We start from the raw sequence: 20,229 nt of genomic DNA on the forward strand, positions 1-20,229 counted from the left end.
AGCTTTGGGTCTCCTGACCCCAACTGTGTGTGCTCAGATGGTAGTTCTGTATTCCTCCCAGGTCACCAGTCCTTGCCTCCAGCTCTTAGCCATTTCCTTTGCATTTCTTTCTTACAGGCTCCCTGCTCATCCACACAGACCTCCTGCCACTCTTGCTCGACTTTACACATCAGAATGGATCATTCCTGAGCCTAGAGATGGCAGCTTGGAAAAACTCAGCCAGCTTTTGAAGCCCTTTTCTGTTCTTCCTAGCAACTTGGTAACTCCTTTAAGGTATAGATGGGATCTCTGGCAACACCTAGTCAGACCAGCCTGCAGCAGGTACTGGTGGAGATCAGACTGCAGTTTGCAAGCAAAGCTTCCCCTCACTAAATTCACAACAAAGTGACATAGGCAAGCACAGAACTATTCTCTTTAGACTTCCAAATAAGCATAAACACATTTCTGAGTCTGAATTTCAATCAAAACACTCAGGACCTGTGTGTAAATCACTCACCTGGGATTTTCCTCCTCCCCTGCCAAATCACTGCAGCACAACCTAATGCAACCCTTCCCTTGTCTGCAGCAAAGCCCTTCTGGAATCTCTCCTTTCACTGTACCCACTCAGCAGTAAGTTTGCAAATGTTCCCTTTAAAAAAAAACCAACACAAACAAACCACAACCCACAAAACTTATTTTGAAAACTAGCTAAAAGAAAGAGAGTGTTTATTGGGCTTGGGGTTTGCTTTGTTTGGGTTGTTTTGGGTTATTTGGGTCTGTTTTTATTGTCTAATTACTAGAGCCTTTGTTTCCAGGTGAGGCTTGATTCCTCTGTAATTATCTTCAGGAAAATAAAGATAACTTTTCTTAAGTCAGGGAGGACTCTCTCTGCTTTGCCATCTCAAAGGTTAAGAGTGAAATCCCAGCGCCAGTACTGAGCTGGTGCCTGCACATCCCTCGCTCCTCCCACTGCTGCCTTTGAGAGATGAAGGGTTTTTTTTCATTTCTGAAGTTATTTGTCCATTTCAGAAAAGGAATCATCCTTTATCCTCCATTAAAACAGCCCTCAGCCCTACTGCCAGCCTCCTCTGGCTGTCTTCCACCACAGCCAGAAAGAGAGATGTCTCTGCAAGCAAAGCAAGAGAAACTAACTGATCTCTGCAGATGTTTGCTCCCCACTGGTTTTCATCTGGTGGGAGCCACAGCTTTGATGCTGCAGTGGTGTCAATGACTCAGGCTGACAGGAATGGATCACACAAGTCTCTGTCAGGGAGAACACAAGATGAACATGCATCCTCTTCCTACCTTCCCCTGCACCAATAGGTGTGCTGCCAGCACATGTGGTGTGATCTAGGAGTCACCCAAGCAACTCACATCTTTCCTGGCTGTGTTTCTCTACAGGTTTGAAGCCTGACAGGCATCTCAGCCCTTTGCCCCACTGAAGTAGGTAATATCTAAGCATTACCTGGCAGCAGAAGGACCTTCACCACAGACCTCAAATACTGAGCATCCCTCAGCATCCAACCTCTTCCCCTGTACAGTACTGCCCAGCCACTAATTTCTGCTCTTTCTTAATGATCTGATTCTGGAGCATTTTGAGAGGGGAAAAAAAATGTATTCCTATTTAGGACTGAGCACAGGCCTGGTGGTCTCTGCTCAAATCTGCATTCCAGCCTGCATCAAAAACTTTACCCAACCTTCTCCCCCATCCAGGCTTAGAAGGTAGTGCCCTGTGCCTGAGCTGCAAGATAAAACAAGTATGAGACTTAGTTATTAAATGATCACATCTGACCTCAGAGTCAGGCTTACTTCAGACCTCAAAACAACTCTCATTCTGTTCTCAAGTGTTTGGTAAGAAACTGCACTTCAACGATTTGTTGGTAAGCCTTATTGAGCACTTTTTCTAGGTCTTTCAGAGCAGCAGGAGGAAGTCCATACAGCACGAAAGGAAACGTGTGCAGAACTGAGCCTACACTGGCAGCATCCCCACCTCCGGATCCTTCCTCAGAACAGGAATGTGTCCTGTTTAGGGAGGTCTCACCTGGGTCTGCAGTTCTTGTCCTTTCAGAAGGGAAGGCTCCAATTGATCCCACTTCTGAAGCATATATAAACGTCACCACCTAACAGGCCCCCTCGACACCCCTGCCATTCGGTCAGCTGGTGCACATCATCCTCACCCAAGCACAGGGGCTGGGAGCATCAGAAGAGGAGACATTTGGATGTGGAAGGGGAAAAAGGAAGAAGCTCTTGGGTCCAGCTAACATTTGTGCATGGTCACGTTCTCAGCAGCAGCACAGAGCCCAGCCTCACCTAGCACTGCTGCTGAGCTCTGGTTCCCGTGGGTGGGGTTCAGATCCACGCTGAAAATCACCAGGCATGTCAAGTGCTGATGGACAGGGCAGTCAGGCCCATCACTCCTGCACCCTGTTCCAGCCCCGGTGCAGTACCCTTCAGCAGGCCCTCACCTGCAGAGCAAGGCTGGGAATTCCCCAGGTGAGCTGCTGCGCAGACCAACCCACCTGGCAAAGAAAAAGCTCCAAGCCTAGACCCAAAGCAAAGCCTGCAGTGCACCTCTGCTCTGACCTTGCAGCAATCCAAGACTGGCTTTCCCAATCTGCCAATCTTTAACCAAGCAAAACACTTGCTAATTTCAAAGGAAGTTCTGCCCACAGAGGAGTCCAAGACTTGGCCTTCAGCTCTGGAGCTTGCACACCTTGGTTTGTGTGGGTTTTTCTGTTGTTGCTTGGGTTTGCTTTTTCCTTTCCTGAGCTACAGAAATAAATGAGATGGACAGAAGCCAGATGAGGTACCCTGCCAGAGCCAGGGCACTGCTGCAGCCAGCTGGGTCTGAGGTCTGATTGGCTCCTGCCAATCCTCACTCCCACCACCCTCAACGGGAAGCCAGGCAAAGCCCCTGCGAGGTGAGCGGCAGCAGGGAGGGGCAGAACTTCACACACTTGGCACGCCAGGAAGCCCATTTGCAAGTCTGCACTTGGCATCTTCAAAGCATTTGCTTTGTGAATAAATTATAACCAGCCCGTGGGGATCAGCTCTTTCTGGTTCTTCACTGATCTGAATTCCTCCCAGGTGTGAAGAGGGGCTGAGAGAACCTCTTCCAAGAGGAGTAACATTGGCTTGCTCTTGTACAGCACACAGAGCTGCTCCAGCCTAACCCCTTCTCTCGTCCCCTTCTCCCAATAGCCAAGCAGGCTTTCTGGCTTTGCGTCTTGCTTTTCTCAGAAGAGCATGCTCTGCCACTCCCAGGCCCTCCCACCGCATGGCACAAGGGCTCTCTCAAGCTCTAGGGCAACGTGGGCCTTGGCAAGTGAACTGCCATGCCTGCCCTCTGCCAGAAACTACAGCAGGGACCAAACCTTGCCTCGCGCCTGCCCTGTGCTGCCTTCACAGCGCCAAGCCCAAACCTGCTGTGGACATGATTTTTTTTCCCTCTCTGAACTGGGCAGTGACCAAATTTGCAGGTGTTGCTTGTGTGGCTGCCAGACAGGCCTGCACCACACTCCAAGACTGGGCAACACCTCATGGCACAGCCACTCTTGCCAACCTTGCACAACACCACCTCCCTCAAAACTAAGACAGAGAGGCAAGCCCAGGAGATTCTCCTGGCAGGCCAAGCACAACACATCACTTGTCTTCTAAAGTAAAACAGCATCTGAGACAACGTCTGGTGACCAGCAACGTTCCAGGGAAAACCATGAAGTACCAATGAGCAGGACTTGCTGTGAAAAGAGATAACCAAAGGAGAAAAGTGGCAACAGCACTCAGAGCCCTCAGCTGCCAACACAGTGCCAGGATGCTCTCCCTAACCACTTACAGACCAGGGGCAGCAGATGTCATGTGCACCACCTCTGTGTCCCCATCTGCCACTCTGCTCCTTACATCCTCTCCAGGTTTTGGTCTTGACACCTTTAAATGGCTTCTGCTCTGGGAAGAAGATGAGGAGAGGTGAAATAGAGGATGCAGAACTCCAGTTTTGGGTGCAACTTCTGCCCCACCCTGCTGAAATCACAAGCACAGAGAAGTCAGGGTCAGTCTCTGGATCTAGCCTCATCCCACTGACAACTCAGTGGCACAAGATGATGGAACCTCAGCTTCTGCAACAAGGAGCTCTCCTAAGGCTCACATCCATCTCCCAGAAACCCATCTCTTGTGAGCAAGGGACGCAGCTTGGCGACTCCATGCCAATAGGAGGAAGTTCTTCACAGAGAGAGTGATTTGCCATTGGAACGAGCTGCACAGTCAGGTGGTGGAGACACCATCCCTGGAGGTGTTCAAGAAAAGACTGGAAGAGGCATTTAGTGCCATGGTCTACCTGACTGGATAGGGCTGGGTGCTAGGTTGGACTGGATGAGCTTGGAGGTCTCTTCCAACCTGGTTGATTCTATGATTCCATGAATAGTTGGCTTTGTATAGCCTGAAAGAGGTCACTAAGACTTAAATAGTCCTCCTTGCCCACCTGCTCTTTGTTATCTACATCACAGCTGGCAGGACATCAGTGTCTGCCAAGGTACCAAGCTCCTAGGCAAATGAGGCATGGCTTTCAAAGCCAAAGCACAAACCAGCTCCGTGGTGGACACCTCCAGGGAGCTGCAGAGGTGGCTGAGTAGGTCAGGCAGAGAAACACAGCAAGGGTGAAACACAGATGTGAATTTCATTACTCCTTGATCTCTGTGGTGTAATAAAAGCAACTGGAGATGACTCCAGGCTGTCAGAAACAAGTCAGACATGCCTTCATGACCCAGATAGCTGTCACAAGTGACAAGGGTCTGGATTTGGTAGACTTCCTAACTAAAAATGTAGCTAGCTCCTAATGCCTTGTATGGATGTTACAAGGCCTGCCCCTGAGGCACGGGGAGTTTTCCACTGCAGCAAGCACATCACTTGCTGTGAGCCACTGGTGCTCCACAGGCTGCGGCACAGAGGCTCAGCCCCGCTCCAGCCAGCGGCAGCCACAAGCCAACACACTTTCTAGGAAACCAGCTACTGACCTACACTCCAGAAACTGCAGGCTTGCTCCTCCAAGCAGCTCCAAATCTGGACTCAGCAGACTCGATTGTTGTGCAGCTCTGCTCTCTATTGAGTGTTTGGATCTGGGGAACGTGGCTTTGATTAAAAATGGGCAGCTCACCAACTGCAGAGAATTCGCACGTTGCTGCTTGGCAAACAACGGGCGGCCACAGCTATTAGCCACTCACCAAACCTCCTGCCTCGGCCCCTGAGGAACTACCTGTGTCCCACATCCACACCTGAGAGCTGGGATGCTGAAGGTTAACAGCGTGGCAACTGCCAGAACACAGAGAAACACTGCCAGAGCCAACACTTTGCCAGGGAGAGCTTTTTCCACTGTCTGCTATGATGACTGCTCTGTCTTGGCTGATGGGAGGCTTCAAAAGCTTTTGCCTCTAGGTTTGCTGGGCTTTTTTATACAAAAAACACAATAAACAAGCCCCAAAATCAACCTCTCTGAACTACCAGTTGTGAGGAGGTGGATGAGGAGTGACCACTGGGTCCACCGAGACCATGGGTCTAATCCTGCTGCGTTTCATGTCGGTGGCAGCAGGCAGCAGCACCTGGCTGGGTGAGCACACTTTTGTCAGCAGAGGAAATCACAGATAAGTAGCAAAATCTGTTCACTATCCCTGTGCTCAGAACCATTCCCCCAGTGACCACTTCCCAAACACTCAACACCTGTCCCAGACTAATAGACTTAGCAGGAATCTCACACCAGGAACAAGGACAAAACACAAACCCAAGGTCCTCAGTGTAGTGCTGCTGAAGGCAACGTCCTGTCTGCAGAAGCCAAGGAAAACGAACCAAGCCACAGTTACCACAATCCAGTCAGGTCAGCACTTGACTGACTCCAGTAAAAGCCAATCATCCTCCTCCCCACCTTGTTAGAAATCTCTTTCTAACAGATTCCAAATCAGCTGTGCCCTGCTCACACTTTGCACCTTCACACATGCACTAAAGCAAGCTTCAGATGACTCACATTTAGAGCTGGGACATCCACAGCTGCCTGGCCCTGAGTTTCAAGGTCAACACCACACCACGCTGAGCCCCCTACTCAGGACTGCCCTTACCCAGTGCTTCCTGAAACCCCCCAGGCTAGGTCTGCCAGCACTGAGGTGACACTAAGGGTGGTTGTGCTGCACTTGCAGCCATGGGATCACAGTTCCCTGCACTGCATACGCTTGGGGACGAGCTCGCAGCACAGGGGAAAGGTTCGTGCGGGGACCACCAGGACAGAAAAGGGTATTGCCATGCCTGGGAGACACCACAGCAAACACGATGCAAGCAAGCTGAGCACCTAAATATGCACAGCTGCCACAACACGTTTTCATTTCTCCTCCACTTTGAAATGTTCTCATGTCTTACAGTGGCCACATCAAAAAAGAGAAACTCCGTGTCCCCACTCTGCAGGAGGGGCACAGCGTGGCAAGTGAGGCAGTTCTCCACTCGAGCAAACGTCCCAACAGGCAGGAACACATCCGCGAGTCCACAGCAGCCCTTCCGCAACAGCCAGCGGCAGTCACAGCAACTCCAGACACCTTCTGCACAGTCCAGGGCCAGATGTGACCCTTTGCAGCCAATGGAATTCCTCCCCATCGTCCTGATCCACTGCCTGCCTGCTTGCTGACAGTAAGTGCTGCTGCCTGCGTAAGCTCCTTGGCATTTGCTCGCTGCCTGCCCGCTGCAGCGCTCCAAAGCACAGGCTGCACAGCCACTCCAGAGCCAGATGCACTTCAGTGCTGCTGCCTGCAATCAAAGCCTGGAGAATCAACCATCGCCCCCAAATCCAGCCTTAATCACAGCATGTCAGGTTGGCAGTGACCCCACAGACCACCTGCTCCAACCTTTCTAGGTGATAGCCCAGCTGAGATGAACTGACCCAGCACCCTGGCAAAACGAGTCTTCTGACTGACCAATGCAGGAGACTCCACTGCTTCCCCTGGGAGACGATTCCAGAGTCTGACTGTGCTCATGGGAAACATTTTCTTCTGCAGTCCAATGGGAAGGTCCCCAGGATTAACTTGTCCCCATCACTCCTCGGCTGTTCCGTGGGACTCCTTCTCAAAAGGGAGTCTCCATCCTTCTGGTAGCCACCCTTTATGTGCTGGTGCATGGCAGTAAAGTCTGTGCTAAGCCTCATCTCTCACTAAGCCCAGCTCTCTCAGCCTTTCCTCATGTGGCAGGGCTGCCAGGCCTCTGAGCATTCTCTTGGCCCCTCTCTGGACACTTTCCAGCCTGTCTGTATCTTCTCTTGTACAGCAGGGACCAAAACTGCATCTCTGCTGATAACAATCTTGTTGGTGCATCTCCTGTTGGCTTTCTTTGCCCCTGTCTGTGTTGTTATTCCAACCCATTCACATCCTCCTTCAAAGTCAGCTATTTGACTTCTCATCCCAGGTACATGGAGGAACTCAGCTCTCTTGAGTACCTCAGCTCTCAAAGACCCATCACAAGGGAAACAAAGCATGCATAGACTGCACAGGCAGCACACTGCACTCATCAGTAGACCCCACACCAACCACATCAGCCCAACAGACTCTCCCATGTCATGAAGTAGATGCCACCATTCTCCCAGCATCACAGGGGGTCAGTGCTCACAGCCACCACTGCCCTTCTCCCAGCATCACAGGGGGTCAGTGCTCACAGCCACCACTGCCCTTCTCCCAGCATCACAGGGGGTCAGGGCTCACAGCCACACAAGGCAAGACAATGTCTGCGCTGCACTTCTCAGCACACCTGCACCACCACAACTGCAGCCACACAGCACCACAAGTGGTTTTAACCCAAATGCATACAGGAAATTGTGCAAAACCTGGTGAGAGGAACTTCTCCAGCATCTCAATTTGGAAATAGCTATCATCACCAACAGTAAATCCTCACCCACAGCTGAACCCCCCAGGTAAGCTCTTACATGTTTTATGTGCACAGTAGTTCTCATCTGAGCTCTGAAGTGTTTGTGCTCTGGGGTTATTTCTTCCTTAATGAGTCATAGGCCTTCTCTTAAGAGCTTGCTGGAACACAGAACTAGGACATTTGGGGTTTACTAAAACTGCTCCAAAAACAAGGAATGAAGTTTCAGACAATGTGAAATACTCCAGCTGGAAGAGACACATAACTTGCTTGGCTGTTCTCTTGTGCTCCTCTGTCTCATGGCACAGTAACAAACAAGGCCATGCTGATAGGGAGTTGAAACAACACAGTGAGGTTAATAGAAAGAGATAACACATGGAACACAGCACAAAGATCTGCTCCAATGGAGAGAAAAGGAACCACAATCACTCAGAGACAGCCACAGCTGAGACTATTGTTTTCAAATGAGGAATCTCATAAAAATGCAGCCAAGTACTGACATTTGTTAGTTGATCATTAGCACATCTGTTCATTCTTCTGAGAGCTGAATGCTGGTCCTGCACCTGAACGAGCCAACAGGAATCCTGCTGCCAGTCTCAGGAGCAGTCACACCCCTGGAGCATCTCCAAGCAATGCCACCTCACAGCCCCAGGTACCTCCATCCTGTCAGGATTTGAATGCAGCCTTCCAAACCAAGCCCCTCTGAGCTGATAATAAAGCTCGCAGGCACTAAGCACACGCCTGCATTTCTTCCCTTGCGTCGCTTCAGCTTTGCGTCCTATCACACACTCCCAGGCCTGCCAGACAGGAGGCACTTTGGCCACCATGGGTATTAAATACTGAAAATTTAAATAGGAAAAGAAAAAAAAAAACAAAACAAGCCCCACAGCATTCTCTAGGAGACACCAACCTCCTCCAGCCACAGAGGAAGGGATTCTTTGGGACACACTAATGCCAAGAGCAGAACCGCTCCACTTCGGCAGGCTGCAAGACAAAGCATCACTTTCAGACACCATAGGACTGGCTGGACCTCCTCTCCCAGCAGCAGAACAGAGCATCTGGGAAGCAGGGTCCCACAGGATCCCAGCACCTTCACCCCAGTGAGGACAGCTACCTAAGCACGTGGCTGGCAGGAAGCCATCGCTGGGCAGCACTGCAGGATTAGATCTTTTGCCAGTGCCCAAGCTGGGTCTGGGACAAAGGAGACATCTCCCTAGGGCTCCAGGCACTGCAGAGGAAATCCCCAGCTCCCTACATGCTGAGAAGCACTATCATTTGCTAGCTCCTGGGACACTGCACAGAGTGGTAGGGGTTGGAAGGGACCTCTAGAGACCAAGTCCAACCCCCCTGACAGGCAGGATCACCTACAGAAGGTCACACAGGAACGTGGAATGTCTTCAGAGATGGAGACTCCACCACCTCTCTGGGCAGTCTGCTCCAGGGCTCTGTCACCCTTCAGGAAGTTCCGCCTCATGTTTGGATGGAGCTTCTGATGCTCAAGTTTGTGCCTGTACTAAATTTCTTCAGTGCTGCTGTTTCATCTTGCCCCTGATGAACAACCTTTTAAATAGCTGAAAATTCCCTTGCCAGAACTACTTTAAGTAACAGTTTTAGCATTTGGCAAATTCTCTTGCTCTGAGAAGGCTTTCTAGACAGCCAACATCCACACGGCTGCAGCCAAGCCATTTTTATCCCATTTTATTAACCATAGATATGAAAGGTTTCAGCCTAGGCTGGTGTCTTTGCTGGTGCCACCAAGTCAGCAGCAGCAGCAGACCAAGTTGTATCAGTTACACATTCTAGATGCAAAAATGATAAAACCTCAGGGAAGTTTCCCCACAGAGAATCATCAATCTCCTAACTGCAGCTGCTCTGACAGTTACCTGTTCCCTCACAACACGGTCATGTTTCCACAGCAGCCACAGAATCCCTTCAACAACTCACTCCCAATTCGCAAACGTCCCGTGTGTGATTTAACACCAAGCTGCACACATCGCTCTTTGCTAAGGATCAGGCACACAGCAAGGGCAGCAGCTGCCAGTGCAAGGTAAACTGCCCAAAGGAACCAAGATTTTCTCTAAGTCTTGCTCAAAACACCTCCCTGACCCCCTCCCCGACGGGGCACATCTGATTGAGGATTCTTTTGTGGGGTGGCCACAGGGGAAAGGGTGTTTGAAAGCCTTCTGGGAACCCGAGAGCCTCCTCCTTGAGGGACTCAATACAGACTTGGCTTGGGGCTTGTGACAGAGCCCTAAAAACCAGGCGGGTGCAACGACTTGCTCGGTGTTGCCATGCAGCAGCCAAACAGGCTCCACTCTGCCCCTGCACACCAGCAAGGACAGCGACTCCCTGAAAACTGCCTTCTGTGCACACATTCTGTAGGTGAAGGACTTCCTTTCCCTCAGACCTGCAGAGCTGAGTGGCTCCCCCTTTCCCCCACCCCAAAGCACGTTGCTGCTCAAAAGCAGCCAGGTACAACACTCCCAGGGGCATCCACAGATACAGTTCCCAAAGCATACCATGGCAGGGAACTTCTGACAACACTTATCATACCCTTGAACCTCTATCAGAAACCTCACCTGTGGAAGCCCTCATTAGACAAGTGGCAGTCCTCTGAAAGTCACCAGCTTTCTGGAAAGATCCAGGAGCTCTCAAAAGTCTACTTGCCAGGTAAGGATGGGCTTTTGCTAGGCAGGGGACTACAGATATTAACAGAATCCACTGTGCACCTCAGTCTGAGACATCAACCAACCTCTGCTTTGCTTGGCTAACCTCCTGCAGGGTGCTGAGAAAGGGCTGTTTGCCTTCAGATGGAGAAGGGACAAAGGCACCTGCAGAAGGCAGGGAAGATGACAGCTCCCTGACAGGAGTGCTTGTCTCTCACCCAGGAGTACCACGGGTGGTACTCATTTGCTGTATTCTGCATATCAGGTACAAGAGATATGAGGGTGAGGAATTACAGAATTGTTTTGGTTGGAAAAGACCTCCAAGATCATCAAGCCCAATATTGTGGTCATTAAACCATGTCCCCAGATGCCACACCCACACATTCAGCGGGGATGGGGAAAAACACCTTCACAAAGGGGACTGCACAGGGGTGCTGAAAGGCACCGCCAAGGCTGCAAACCTGCTTGTCCTCTCTCTAGACTTTGTACAGGCAGGAAACAATCCACGCTCCCTCGACACAGCTCATCTCACAGTGCCTCTTCCATCTCTTTAGTTCAAGACAGAGAGACAAGTCACTTCTCAAGCAGGATCCCACCACCCTGAACTGAGCAGACAGCTCCTGTTGGGCGATGGCTGCAGCACAGCAGGGGCTGCCAAGAGCATGCAACTGCTGCCTGCATCCGTCCTTCCACTTCTGACAACACATTAGCAGAGCCACAGGACACAGAGAGATCTTGTTCAAAAACAAGAGCCAAATCAGCACAACTGTTCAACACAACACCTCCAGATGAGCACCCAAACACCCCTGGCACAACTCTGATGATTCACCTCATCCAATCACCTCATCTTCAGCTGCCAACAGAAGCAGCATTTGTTTCTTTTTAATCTCCCTTCTCAGCACCTGCCACTGAACTGAGCATATTCACTAAACTGTCAGTACCTTAGCAGGGGGCAGACAGCTTCAGAGGGTTGAGGATGCAGTAGTCTGGACAGGGTTTGCACAGGAAGCAGCTATAAGGGAACAAAGCTTTATCCCATTCAGCTACAGGGCCAATGCCAAAGGAACAGTCCCTCTGTCTGTACCCTCTCCCTTGGGTTAACTCCAGTCACCTCATCAGCAGGGATGACTGCAGCAGCTCACCAGTCCAGCCCAAAACAACCCTCCTCCTCTCCCCTTCCGCAAGCTTCGTTTTATACAGGGACCAGTGAACTCAACCAGCAGTGTGCTGGAGAGAACACCTGAAGCTGCAAGGTGCTACCTTCAGCAGCACACACAGGGGAGGGCAGATGCAGAGCAGCCCTTTGGTGACACAGCACCTTCAGTCAGATCAAATCAACTGTGGAAAAGCTTTTCCTTCTCTAAAGATACACCAAAGCCTACTCAAAGCAAGGGAGAGTGAAGAATGTGAGGCAGGGAAGCACAGCTCTCAGCGCAGCACTGCTCAGAGCCGTTCATAGCAGCATGGGCAGAGACTGCTGTCAGTCCCCCAGACCTGCCACATGTGCACTGCTTGGTCCTCCCCAAGCCCTTCTGAGGCTCAGACCCTGCACATGTGCATCATGCACTTATCTGCCCCAGGCTACTGGTTCCTGCTGAAACAGAGCAGTCAGATATGGCAGTGCAGACAGGGACTGCCAGCACAGGCAGGGTTAGAGGAACTCCCAAGCCGACCTACAAACACAACAATGGCAGGATTCTTCCTCCTCCTTTTGTTTGGGGGAGGTTGAGTGTTTTGGGTTTGTTTTTTTAGTATGTGTGTGTGTTTTCTTTTGTCTTGGGGTGGGTTTTTCAGAGGGGGAAAGGGACAGACAACAAAACACAACAAAATCGCCAGGGTCCTTGCCCAAAACGTTCACTCACTAAACAACTGAGCTCATCTAATTAAGAAGCATTACACCATGGCCTCACTTCCCTCTACCTCGTTAGACTGTTGGCTCAACACTTCTGTGGGCATCACAAACCACCCTGTGACCATCTTCAGAGCGTGCCAGACACCAATGCTAAGGGAATGGGAACACACAAGCACAGAATTCAGTTGTAGTATGTGCCAGCTGCTATGCTGTCCAGGGCATTTTTCCTTGCTCCCTTTTCTTATTGTTTAATCGTTTAAGACCCTTTCAGCTAAGCTGAGCTACACTGCAGACTTCTCGTCCTGTTCTTACTCTCCTTGTCTCCCACTCATCGGCCTGCAGGTACTCCTGCCAATCCCTCCTGCACCTGCTCATTCACCTCTGTGGGTGATGGGAACCAGAAACATTGGATAGAGCGCACAAGGACTTCCCAAACCCTCAACAACTTGCAGAAATGAACTTTCTCTTTGAAAGCACTCACGTTTTCTGGGTTTCACCTGTCTTCAGGGTACAAATCACAGCAGTGATTCTTTGTGCTGCTGACAACAAGCACCCAGAGAGCAGCTGGCACGCAGAAGCTCTCTAGACATACAAGGACAAGCTCACTGCTGACCCCACACAGCACATCCGCCAAGGTTCAGGGTACTCTGTGGCACGCTGCTGCAGAACATGTCTGCAAGTGGAGACATTTCCAATAGGCACTTCTCACCAGTAGAAGCCCAGCATAGAGCCTGGTCACACAGCCAGCTTCTCTGGCCACTGGAAACCCTCCTCAGAGGCTAGAACAGCACTAACCCCTTTTTTCCTCTATAGACACGTTCCACAATCTCACGTTGTGTAGCAGAGAAATTCTGAAGGCAGCATTTCCTGCAGTGCCCGTGGTGATGAGCTTCTGCACACAGAAAACTGCTCCCGTCCTCACCTGGAGTCCCTCAGAGGGTGCAGTCCCACACTCAGTGACAGACCCTGCAGATGATGCAGTGGATGACCATCAGCCCCCACACCAGAGGGAAGAAGGTGGAATAAGTGCCCTGTTCAGCTCCCTTAGCTTGGGCACCTGAGCTTGTAGAAACGATGCCACCGTAGTCCATGGAAAGGTTTTCCCAGTGGGGCAGGGGACTTACACTCAGCTAACTCCACTGATCAGCCCAGGCCTGTTTCACTACCAGACACTTGCAAGGAGCCCTGCAACTCCCTACTTCTATGCAGGGCTGTGCCAAAAGCAATGTGAATCCTCGTGTTCACATCAGCCACCAAGGCAATGCACGTTCCCGTCCTCAGACGTGTGGGGCAGAAACTAGAGCGTGCCAGGGAGCCTGTCCCCACTGCTCAGGCAGTACACAAAAGCAGAGATCACTGTCCCCTCAAAGGCCAGCGGTGGCAGCTGGCTCACCCACAGCCCCTTATGTTCCTAGGTTTCCTTCTCCCTCCTCTACACCTTTCTAGGCAAAAGCCCTCACAGCTCCTTCATGCAGGCAACAAAAACTGCTCCCAAGGGCTGCCCAGGTCCAACAGTTGCCCTGCTCATCTGCAGGAGAAACAGGGCAGGTTTTGTATGCTCCAGGATCATCTTTCAAAGGCATTTTGGTCTCTCCCACTCAGCACAACGTAAGAAAGGCAGGGAGATTAGTGCTGACTAGTGCGACCACAAAATGCGTACACTCATCTCAAGAAGCCACTTCTGTTCTGTAAGCAAGCAACCAAGAAAAGCTGATGGCCCCCAGGCTGGTTTAGCCTCAGTAAGGGCTCTGTTCTCCCCCAGACTCCCATCCCAGGGAGGACACCGACCCCCAGCCCCGTGCGCTGGGCATGCTCTGCAAGCAGTACCAGCGCCGGGCTCCACGGCTGCTCCGAGCCAGCTCAGGGGTTGACTGAGCACCGCACTAGGAGCAGCTTCCCCAGTCCCTCTCGCTCTCTGGGGACAGTAATCACAGACGGCTTTAGAGCTCGGTCACAAGCGCAACAGCCTGAGGGATGCTGCAAGTTACAGGGGAAGCTTCCGCAGCCCAGGAGATGGGGAGCCAAACTGGAGTCACCGCAGGCCCGTGGGCACAAACTGCTGCTGTTAAACCTCGCACAAGTCTCAGGCGCGCAAGTGGAAGCGCCACACGTCCCGGCAGGCGTTACAGAGAGCAGAGAGGAGACGGCAAACGCCGGAAACAAGTTAAAGTGCAGGCGCTTCTGACACCTCAGCTAGACGGGCAGCACGGGAGGCGACACGGGATTGCAAAAGGTACCTGCCCCAGAGCAGCTCTAATATCACACGCTCCCTCCGTAGCCGAATCCCCACCACACCGTAACCCTTCAGTCACTCGCCCCCACCAGCCCCGCGGCCACCCGCCCCTCGGCCCAGCGGCTCACTCACCGAAATACTCCTTCTTCATGTGCATCTCCAGCTCCTTCTCCAGCTCCAGCGTCAGCGCCTCCAGCCGTCTCTCCGCCTGGCTGGGGCCGCTCTCCCGGCACGGCGTCACCTGGTAGGGGAGCTTGAATTTGGGCGTCGGAGCGGAGCCTTTGGTCGGGCTATAGGCGTAGGGGGGGCCCCCCTCGGGGGCGACGGCCGGGTGCTGCTGGTCGTGCCGCGGCGGGGACTGGGCATGGATCTTGTGGTAGACATCCCCCAGGTCGGGCACGACGCCGTCCTCCTGCAGGCCGGGCGCCAGTAGGGAGGAGCGGGGCGAGGGCAGCTGCAGCTCGGGGTAGGTGCTCATGGAGCCGCGGGAGCTCCGCGAGCTCTGGCTGGAGATGCTGGAGCGCGGACTGACCACAGCGGCGCCCGTCGCGACACGGCCCTCGGGGCTGCAGAGACTGGAGCGGGGACTGGCCAGGGCGAGCCCGGCGCCGCCCGTCCCCTCCGGCTCGGCATTGCCCGGCAGCCCGTACCTGGAGTCCGAGTAGCTGGAGCGGGGGCTGGTGGTGCCGGAGTACTGGCTGGCGGTGCTGGAGCGGGGGCTGGCGTGGCGCTGGTCGTAGCCCATGCTGATGCCGCTGGTGCGGTTGCTGCTGGGCTTGCTGCTGCCGCCGTCGTAGCTAGTGAGGCTGGCGCGGGGACTGGAGTGCTTGCTGGTGTCGCTGGCCGTGCTGGCGTAGCTGGAGCGGGGGCTGAGGGCCGCGCCGTCGTACTGCACCAGGCTGGCGCGGGGGCTGCCGTACTTCTCCTGGCCAGGCACCACCAGGCTGGAGCGGGGGCTGGAGTATTTCTCGTAGGGCAGCGCCGCCGCACCGCCCAGGCTGGAGCGCGGACTGGAGAACTTGCCATGCTCGGCCGCGGGGCCCGGCGAGGAGGTGGCCAAGCTGGCCCGCGGGCTGGCGGAGCCGTACTTGCCGTCCGGGGCACCGGGCGCCCGCCCGCCACCCTTGGCCACGTAACCACCACCCTCGTAGGCGCTGCCCGCGGCGTAGCGGTAGCCCTCGGCCGAGTAGCGCTTGCCCTTGTCGGCGAAGCCGCTGTAGCAGGGCAGCGCCACCTCGGAGCGGGTGCACAGCCCCTCCTCGCAGCACGGCGGGCCCGCGGCCGGCGGCGGATCGGCGGCGGCGGCGCGGCCGTTGGCGGCGCGGAGCGGGGCGGCCGGCGCGGCGGGCGGGTAGGCTTTGCTGCAGGGGGCGGCGGCGGGGACGGCTTCGGCAGGCGGCGGCGCGGCGGTGCCGTTCATCTTCCGGCCCCACTGCTCCGCCGTCATGTGGGCGGCGATGACCCTCTTGGTCTCCTCCAGGTCGGGGTGCAGCAGCAAGTCCCGGCGGCCGCCGCGGCCGTACAGACCCTCCGAGCAGGGCTCGTAGAGGGACAGATCCTCCATGAACTTGGTGGCCTTCAGTGCCATGTCCTCCTCGTACTTCTCCATGCTCGGGCCGGAGCCCCGCGGGGCGGGGAAGAACGGCGAACTCTGCGAAAGCACAACCCAGAGCAGAGAAGAGAAAAAATAGAAAAGCAAACAACACAAAACAAAAGCTGAACAAAAAAAAGCACCTCGAAAAAAATCAATCCCTTTCCCGCGGTCCTGGCGGGACAGCAGAAGACGCGGCTCCCTCTCCGGAGGACTGCTCGGCGGAGGCCAGGCGAGGCTGCAGTCACCCCGGCGGCATCCCCTCGGTGCGGCCGGTCCGCCCGGCGAAGCGCGGCGAGCGCAAACGAGGAGCCCCTGTGTCACTTTCCAGCCTTAAATAAGTTGCTCGGTCCAGTCAATGGCGCGCTGCGCGGAGGAATTTGCGCTCGGCGGCTCCCTGCCCCCGCCGCCCCCGGCCGGTCGCCCTGCAGCGGGGCCGCGGCCCGGCCCGCACCCCCGGGCGGGGGGCGAAAGCAGCGGCCGGCCCAGAGGGGCTTTGCGGCGCGGCGAGCGGAGCGCGGGGCGCGGCAAGGCAGGGACTCCTTTGTGTGGGGCAGGAATGCGAGGAAGGAGACTGGGCGCTGCGTCCCGCTGGAATGTAGTTAATGCCGGAGCCAAACAATGATTTTCACCGAGTCAGGCAGGGAGAGGGCGGCCGCGGCGCTGCTCGGCGGCAGGGTCGGCAGCTCCCCTCCGCGCTCAGCACTCACCGAGCACTGCCCGGAGCTGGCGGTGCCGCTGCTCGTCGCGGACTGGGCAGTGGCGAGGCTGTCACCGCGCCCCAGGAAGCCGTGGGCTCGGCGGAGCCCCAAGGGAAAGCCGTGCAGAGAGAGCTGTCTGGGGTTCCCGCCCTCCGGGGGGCTTCGCCGCTCTCGCCCCCGACTGGAACTTTCTAGCTGGACCCGCGGCCTCGTCCCTCTTGTCCGCCCTCCTACCAGGTCTGCGGCCGGGGAGCGCCTTGTGGAGCAGCTGAGCTGCCGGTGGTGCCGGGAGCGGCCCCGCTGCCGCGAGTGACTCACACCTGTGCAAAACCCCAGAACCGGCCTGGGGACTGCACGGGGAGGAGCTGTGCTTCAGCGCGGCAGCTGGCGAGTGTTTGCAGTCATTTAGTTTAAAAAATGCAATACTAAGAGATAGGGTAAATATACAACGGCCTGGAGCGCGCTGTGGGCTGCCAGGCGCCCAGGAAAGCACGCTGCCGTCGCTGCGACTTCACAAGGGCTTCAGCTCCCGGGCCACTAACGAGCCAGCGCTGCTTGCCATTGACATCTGCGCGCACATGCGAAAAGCCGTGGGGGAAACGCCGCCTTCCAACAGGGCGCTGCGCGGAGGCCTCCCGTGCTAGACCGTAGCCTACGATTAGTTTTTTCACACCTACGCTGCAACTCCCTACCGATCATTTGTGCTGATGGCTGAAACGCTGACAAATCCCTAGCGAGTACAGGAGTGGTGTCCTGAAACTGTAGGTGCTGAGCACCCTGTCAGGAGAGTAATCCGTTGCAAGTTTGAGCTGCAAGCACTCTGCCTTGCCAAGAATGTTTTATCCTGTTATCATACCTAATTAAACATTAAAAGCAACTGTGTACTCAAAATCGTCCCCAGCTGTGGAAGGCAACTGATTGGCAATCTGCTTGTTTATGTGTGCAGGGGTGGCAAGCAAAAGAAAAAGCCAACAAACCTCATGAACGGTGCAGAGCAAGACCTGAAAAGCAAATACCTAGGCATGGGAGAGGGAGCCCACTGTGACCAACACCAGCCCTGCGAGTTATGTGCTCTTTTGTCACCTGTTCACATTACCCTCTTTGCCAGCGTCCTGGGCTAGCTGTCACCCTGTGCTTCCACACCTTACGCTTGTGGAACAAGTCACATTTCACCTCTGGGTGCCTGATGGTCAGCAGCATCTCTTGCAGTGGTGCATCCTGGTGATTATCATTGCTGCTCCCTCCAACATGGTGTGGGGCATCAGCAGCAAAAGCTTCCCCAGCCAGTGTGCCGTGGCACTGAGTGGGTTCAGAGCAGCAGGTCAAAGCTCCTGTCCCACTCAGGCCTTGCACTCTGATAAAGCAGGCAGCAAAGACACAAATTGCGCTGATAGCCACGAAGCATGGATGTGTACCCACCACTGCCTGGGAGTTTCCTTCCACAGAGCACATGGAAATCACTCTTGACTTGAGCCCTCATCTACTCCACCTGGAGCTCCTGCACTAAGTTCTCTTGGGGTGGCTGGGAGGCTGGAGGGCTGCTGCTTTCAAGTGAGTCTGTGCAGAGCTCCTTCAGTCGTTCCTGAGGCCTGCACTGGGGTGAGCTATCCTCTTACTTAGAACTGCTTACTGCCCATTTTTGTAAGCTTGTCTTCCTGAGAAAGTAGAAGAGGCTTATGGACAGCCTGGGAACTTAGTCCCTCAGAGCACACGTAAAGAAACACGAATTTATTCTGCTCTAAGCTTTTCTTTGTGGGGTTCTAAAGAACTTGTACAACATTGGTTAACTTTGCTCTCAGAGCAGGCAGGGTGCGATGGGAGGCTCTGCTGCATGCTCATGCAGGGAAACATTTTGGGCAGCTATCTTTAAAGCAGGAACTCTGTGAGCTTTTTGTCCTTCTGAGCCACACAGCTGCCCTTGTTCTGCCTTCTGAGCCAGCACAGTTCTAGCCTGCTTCTGCTGCCAGCAGGTAGCACATTTCTGCTCTAAGCCTCCTGGTATGTAAGGTGTTAAAGCATCCTGGGGGTCCTTTTTAGTAAGCAGCGTGGCCCAAACCATACAAATCACTTACTTGTAGTGCTGAAGGCCTAGGCTCAGTAAGTAAATCCTGACAGCCAGGCCCAGCAGAGCCTGTCCCTGTGCCATTTTCCCCCATCTCAGCCCTGCTGCAGGGGCAATACTCCACCTGCTCTTCACCAGCAACTCCCACTTCTGTCACACACATAATGAACATCACATTTATTCACACCCTAGCCACAGGTGTAGCCCACATGTGCGAAATAAGTTTGCAGGGGCTCAAGCCCTGCTGCCTTTCTCCTGGGGCACTGTACATGCTGGGCTGTGCACACACCAGGTGTGGGGTTCAAGCTGCTGGTGCTGTGAGAAGTACCCTCAGCTTTCTCCTTAGATAGAAGAAAACCCATAGGAGTGGCAAGTGCAGCTTGGCAATCCTAAGGGTTTGTCCCTGCTTCCTTTTAAATGTATTTGCTTCTTTTCAACCAGCAGTGGCATGTGCACATTGGAACTCAGAGCCACTTCTGCAAGGCATAGCACAAGAGCTGCTGCAGATTACAGAAGCTGAACTTCAGTTCTTGATTTGGTGTGGTAATCCTTACACCTGATTTTGTGGTCTATCAGTAAATCAGGCATTAAGGGAAGGCAGCTGCCTCTGTTAAATAAACTCCTTTGTCTATGACTTAAAGGGAGCAAAAAGGCCAGGTGGAGTTATTGATCTGTGAATATCAGCTGGCTGGGCCTCACAGGCTGCAGCTCCTGCTTCTGCTAATTGCTAGTGCCTGCAAGGAGACCCTGCCCGAGCCACTAGGCAGGGAGACCCAATGGGCTGGCAGCTGGGGATTTTGTCTCCCTGAGCTGCAAACGGTTTATCACCAACAAAGCAGAGAATCTGTCCATGTAAGAACTCACTGCTGAAACTCCAGACCTACTGAAGACAATGCCAGAAATTCCAGTGACTGCTCTTGTGGGGGGTGATGTATCTGAGCTGGATTCACTGACACAAGGCAGGACGCAGCTCTTTGTCTCACTCCATCCAGCTACCAGTTTGAAGCTGTGCTGCAGATTTGCTTACTGAGTTGCATGCTGCCTGTTTTGTGTTTGGCTGGGTTTAGTTGGGTTTTTTTGCATTCTCCTCCTTGTCCCCAACGTTTTAAAAAAAAACAATTAAATTATAACTCCTATTTAGGATTATTACTCAGGAATCCACTGTTCTGATTTCCACTTACAAAACTGATTAGTGAAGGACATGGAACTGTTAGAGTCCAGAGGAGGGCCACAAAGGTACTCAGAAGGCTGGAGCAACTCTGCTATG

At 53.8% G+C, this 20,229-nt stretch overlaps 1 protein-coding gene across 1 annotated transcript in view; it reads right to left on the bottom strand.

The window, feature by feature from the left end:
• WTIP (WT1 interacting protein) overlaps positions 1–17,698 on the bottom strand; it is an 81,419-nt gene extending 63,721 nt beyond the window's left edge. Inside the window, exon 1 of the mRNA XM_064159899.1 lies at positions 14,741–17,698. Coding sequence (XP_064015969.1) covers positions 14,741–16,217 — 1,477 coding nt within the window. The 5' untranslated portion in view covers positions 16,218–17,698. The remainder of the gene's footprint in view (positions 1–14,740) is intronic.
• Between the last annotated feature and the right edge of the window lie 2,531 nt (positions 17,699–20,229).

Source organism: Pogoniulus pusillus, chromosome 20 (genome assembly GCF_015220805.1).
Source record: "Pogoniulus pusillus isolate bPogPus1 chromosome 20, bPogPus1.pri, whole genome shotgun sequence".
In the NCBI taxonomy this organism is placed as follows: domain Eukaryota; kingdom Metazoa; phylum Chordata; class Aves; order Piciformes; family Lybiidae; genus Pogoniulus; species Pogoniulus pusillus.